The sequence below is a fragment of the Pinus tabuliformis genome, chromosome Q (assembly GCF_031772625.1).
Source record: "Pinus tabuliformis cultivar Carrire ecotype Pingquan chromosome Q, CPIR1, whole genome shotgun sequence".
NCBI classification, from domain to species: Eukaryota; Viridiplantae; Streptophyta; class Pinopsida; order Pinales; family Pinaceae; genus Pinus; species Pinus tabuliformis.
This window is the reverse complement of record NC_142296.1, coordinates 407,117,307-407,121,750: the sequence shown is the minus strand read 5'-3', so window position 1 is coordinate 407,121,750 and position 4,444 is coordinate 407,117,307. Positions and strand designations below refer to the sequence as shown.

Here is a 4,444-nt window from a genome sequence, read left to right as displayed (position 1 = left end):
TAATAATAATAATATCGTTATTATTATAATAATAATAATAATAAATGCTATGCACAACCACGATATCTAGTTTTTGGGTTTATTTTAAGTGGTTGAGAAAATAGTTTGTTAAATATTTTGTTCTGTTTCAATTTGTAGATGGACATGTTGGTTTGTTGTGATAAGGATTGAAGAGTAGGTGCATTAGGGTTGAGACGTCTAGAATCTTGCTAAGTCATAAACGAGCACAACCACATTAATAAATGTGGTTGATATACGCTGATAGGGTATATCAACCACATGCACAACCACATTAGCACATATGGTTGAAAAACACGGATAAATAATAATAATAATAATAATGTTATTATTATATTAATAAAAATAATGATAAATTTATGCTAATCAATATTTAATTAATAATAATAATTATTAATTAATAATAATAAATTATATTAATATTAATAAATTATAATAATAAACTCAAGGTATAACTTCTAAAATCCCAAGGTATTATAAACCCAAGGGAATAATTTTAAACCCAAGGGATCAATATTATAAACCCAAGTTAAATAAAACCTAATATAAATGGGAAGATGGAGACTGCAAACGAGGGTTTCGGTTAGGGTTTCAAATTGCAGCGGTTAATCCTGATCAGCGGCTGTATACTGCTCTGTCGTTTTCGCGAGATACCACCTTCAGCTTTCTACCTGTTGCGGTCGCATATCACCGGTGGCATCTGTACTGAACGTGATGCTCGGGGGTTATTTTTTCCATTACTAACCGCCCCCTCTCGCGGCCTGTATCCTGTTACTGTTTGACTGGTTGGGGGTTCCTGTCCTCCGTTTTTCCAGCAGTCTCGAGGAGCTCTCCGTTTCTAGGCGCAGCTGTCAACATGGAAGACTTAGATGCCGTCGATTATTCCGAAGACCCGTTGGAGGGGGTTTCCATCTGGCGTACCCCTTTTCCCACGTCGTCTAGCTTATTCAGCTCCGGTTTCTCTCTGGCCGAACCCTCCCGGCCCCCTGTGGTCCTGCCGGACGATCCCCCCACCTGGCCTGCGTTAACTACCCCTCCGGCATCTCCGTCATCACTAGGGTTCGTCTCCGCTTGTCTAAACCCTAACCCTGGTTTAGACCCCCCATTCACTGGCTCTAACACCCGCGTTCCCCCACCGGTGACCGGGGTTTCGATTGATTCGCATAACCTCTCTTCCCTGGCTCCCCCTTCCGGCAGTTTCTCCGTCGTCCCGCCGCTCGCCGGTTCCCACCTTTCGGCTGATGGTCTTCCCCCCTCCTCGTATAACCATTGTCCCCCTCTTGCATCTTCGGATCCGCCTCCTAGCAGGGCATCGCACCCCCCTCCCCCACAGGGGACCAAGAAAAAGTACAAGTGCTTTAAATCTAAAGCAGACGACATCTTTCTGAGACTAGAAGAGGACATTCAGTGGGGAGAAGCCATGGACTTCGCGGACAGAGTCCTGGTCGGTCGCATCAGGGGAAGGAACTACTCGGCCGCTCGTCTGAAGGCCTGGGCAACAGAAGTATGGGGTCACCATCTGGTTGACATCCCATTCGTGCAGACGTTTGTGAGGGGATGGTTCGCTCTGAGATTCGCTCGTGCCGATCACACAAATTGGGTCCTATCCTCCTACTGGCACTTCGAGCACGCCCCGGTTCTGCTGAAACGTTGGACACCCCTCTTTGATCCTGAGACTGAACAGATTGGCATTGGACCTGTATGGATTCGGCTTCCGGGTCTCCCTTTACAATACTGGTCTGAGGACATCTTCAAGCGGATTGGCAATGCGATTGGCACCTATATGGAGTACGACAAGTCATACCTTCATACGGGTATGATGGCATACGCTCGCATCCTTATTAATCTTGACACCAGAGGAGGACTACTGGAATATATCACCATACAATGGAGGGACACATCTCGTAAGCAGATTATTGATTATGAAGGCATCCCGTATCGCTGCCGCAGATGCCATAAGGTAGGGCATTTATACAAGGATTTCCCTCTCCTCCACAAAAAGAGGGGCCCTGAGTAGAGTCGAGAACCTGAACCGACGGATGGAGGTCCCTCACAACACCAGGAGATGGAAGGAGGACCCTCACATCACCTGGAGGACCACGCTCCCGAAGAAACAAGAGATACACTGGGTACTCCCGTCACCGAGGCATCAGATAAGCGACCAGCGGACTCCATTCCTTCCTCGCCTCCTCCTCCATCCAGCTCGGGCACTGCAAGAGACATCACCTCGACTGCGGGTATGTTATTCCCTGTCTCTTCCTCTGTCTCTGGATTATCACATGTTTTTGCATCTCTCTCTTGCATGGGTAACTCCTCCCCCTCCATCCCTTCTGTTTCCTTACCGATGCCCCCTTTCCCCCTGGGATTTACCCCCTCCTCCTCTCTCCTTTGTTCCCTTCCCTTCCCCTCCCTCTCTCCATCCCCATGTTTCCCTTCCCTGATCTCCTCCTCTACCCCCTCCATCCCCCCCCTCTCTCCCCTCCATTCCCCCCCCCCTCCCCCCTCCATCCCCCCCCACCCCCACTCTCCCCCCGGTACCCTCTTCGTTCCAGATCAAAGGATAAGGGTGCTGATGCGATTGGTATTGATCCTATTTGTCCCCCGACTTCCCTTAAATCGGCTAGAGGTCGCCCCTCCCGGCTCTCTAAAGCCAGACACACTGCGGGGGAAGAAGTTGCCCTTGGGCGACAACAAACAATTGACAGGGCCCTTAGAGCAAGGGATGGCCCTCTGCCTATCCCTCCATGAAGTTCTTATCATTCAACTGTCGTGGGGTTGCTAGCCCCCCCAAAAAACTAGCCCTAAGAAGACTGCTCACCTCGACTGATTTGGATGTTATTTTCCTGCAAGAAACTCTCTGCTCGGCTGCCACCCTCATCCCTATCCTCAACTCTTGGCTACCGAATTGGACCTTTCATGCTATGGACGCATCTGGGAGATCGGGTGGTATTGCTATTGGTTTCTGTAACAAATCCTTGGTGCTCCGGAATACTTGGGGAGGCAGAGGATTCATCGGTATGGACTTATTGGCCCACTCTCTTGGTGCTGATATTCGTATTATTAATGTATATGGCCCTTGTGTGGAGAGGGAACCATTCTGGAGATCCCTGCTCACATCCGAACTACTCCGGGCTGACAATATTATCCTGGGAGGGGACTTGAATTTCTCCTTGGGATACTGTGAATCCTGGGGACATTTGGCCCGAGTGGATAACCTTTCTGACTCGATCTCCACCTTACTCGAAGCGCACCAATGGGTCGACATCCCACCTGTCAGACTTCAATATACCTGGTCAAATAACAGAAGTGGCGATCATAGTCTGGCTAGAAGACTTGACAGATTCCTTATCAAAGAGGCTTTCCTCACCCTCCACCCTCGCATTAGGCAGTGGGTAGGCTCTGGAGGTTTATCTGACCACCGGCCCATATTTTTGGAATTGTCAGACAACGCCCCGAAGATCAAAAGCCCTTTCAAATTCAATGCTTCCTAGCTCAAGGACCCCAACTATCTTCAGCTTGTATCTGATTATTGGAGATCCAACCCTATAATGGACGAGGAGGAACACACTGCTGGTTTTATAAGGAAATTATCTGAACTCAAGAGGATCTCCAGAAATTGGGCACATCTGAAACGGATAAACGATGATAAGATATTGAAGGAGGCAGAACGAGCCATTGCCACATTTGAGGACTCGTCAGATGGCACCTTCCTAGCACCTGCCAACAAGGACCTATACTCTACTCTTATCTCTAAGCGCTCCCAAATTCTAAAGGAAAGAGAGGAGAGCTGGCGCCTTAGAAGTAGAGCCATCTGGCTGGTTGAAGGTGACAATAACACTAAGTTCTATCATAAATTCGCCAATGGCAGGAAAGCCATTAATACTATCTGGGAGCTTCAAAACGCACAGGGTCAGATGGTAACAGATCAGCAGGGTCTGGCCAGACTTGCAAATGAACACTTCAAATCCATCTACAAGGCACCTCGTGAGGCAAACATTCTAGAGATAATGCGGGTTGCTGAACTCTTCCCCAGATACGTAGATCAGGAGGATTCAGAGAATCTGATGATGGCTGTGTCGAAGGAGGAACTTGAGGCCACCTTAAAATGGTTTAAAAAAGATAAAAGTCCTGGACCGGATGGGTGGACCATCGAATTCTATATTGCTTTCTTTGACATCATGGGGGATGATTTACTCAGAATCGTGGAGGACAGTAGAAGGAATGGCAATATCCCCGCGGCCATCAAATCCACTTTTATTGCCCTAATTCTGAAATCTGATTCTCCCACCTCTTTCAATGATTTTAGACCCATCTCTCTTTGTAATGTTCTGTACAAGATTATTGCTAAAATCATTGCAAATCGCCTGAAGCCCATACTGTCTAGACATGTATCTCCTGAACAATTTGCTTTCCTTCAGCATCGACA

At 47.7% G+C, this 4,444-nt stretch overlaps 1 protein-coding gene across 1 annotated transcript; it reads left to right on the top strand.

Annotated features, from left to right (window-relative positions):
- The first annotated feature begins 1,438 nt into the window (after positions 1 to 1,438).
- On the top strand, positions 1,439 to 2,035 carry LOC149219903 (uncharacterized). Its single transcript, XM_089386950.1, has one exon. The coding sequence runs from the start codon at positions 1,439 to 1,441 to the stop codon at positions 2,033 to 2,035; it is 597 nt and encodes a 198-aa protein (XP_089243076.1).
- Positions 2,036 to 4,444: the final 2,409 nt, after the last annotated feature.

What these genes read in the sequence shown, in the direction of transcription:
- LOC149219903 (XM_089386950.1), top strand. Translation starts at nt 1,439, where the DNA reads ATGGACTTCGCGGACAGAGTCCTGGTCGGTCGCATCAGGGGAAGGAAC.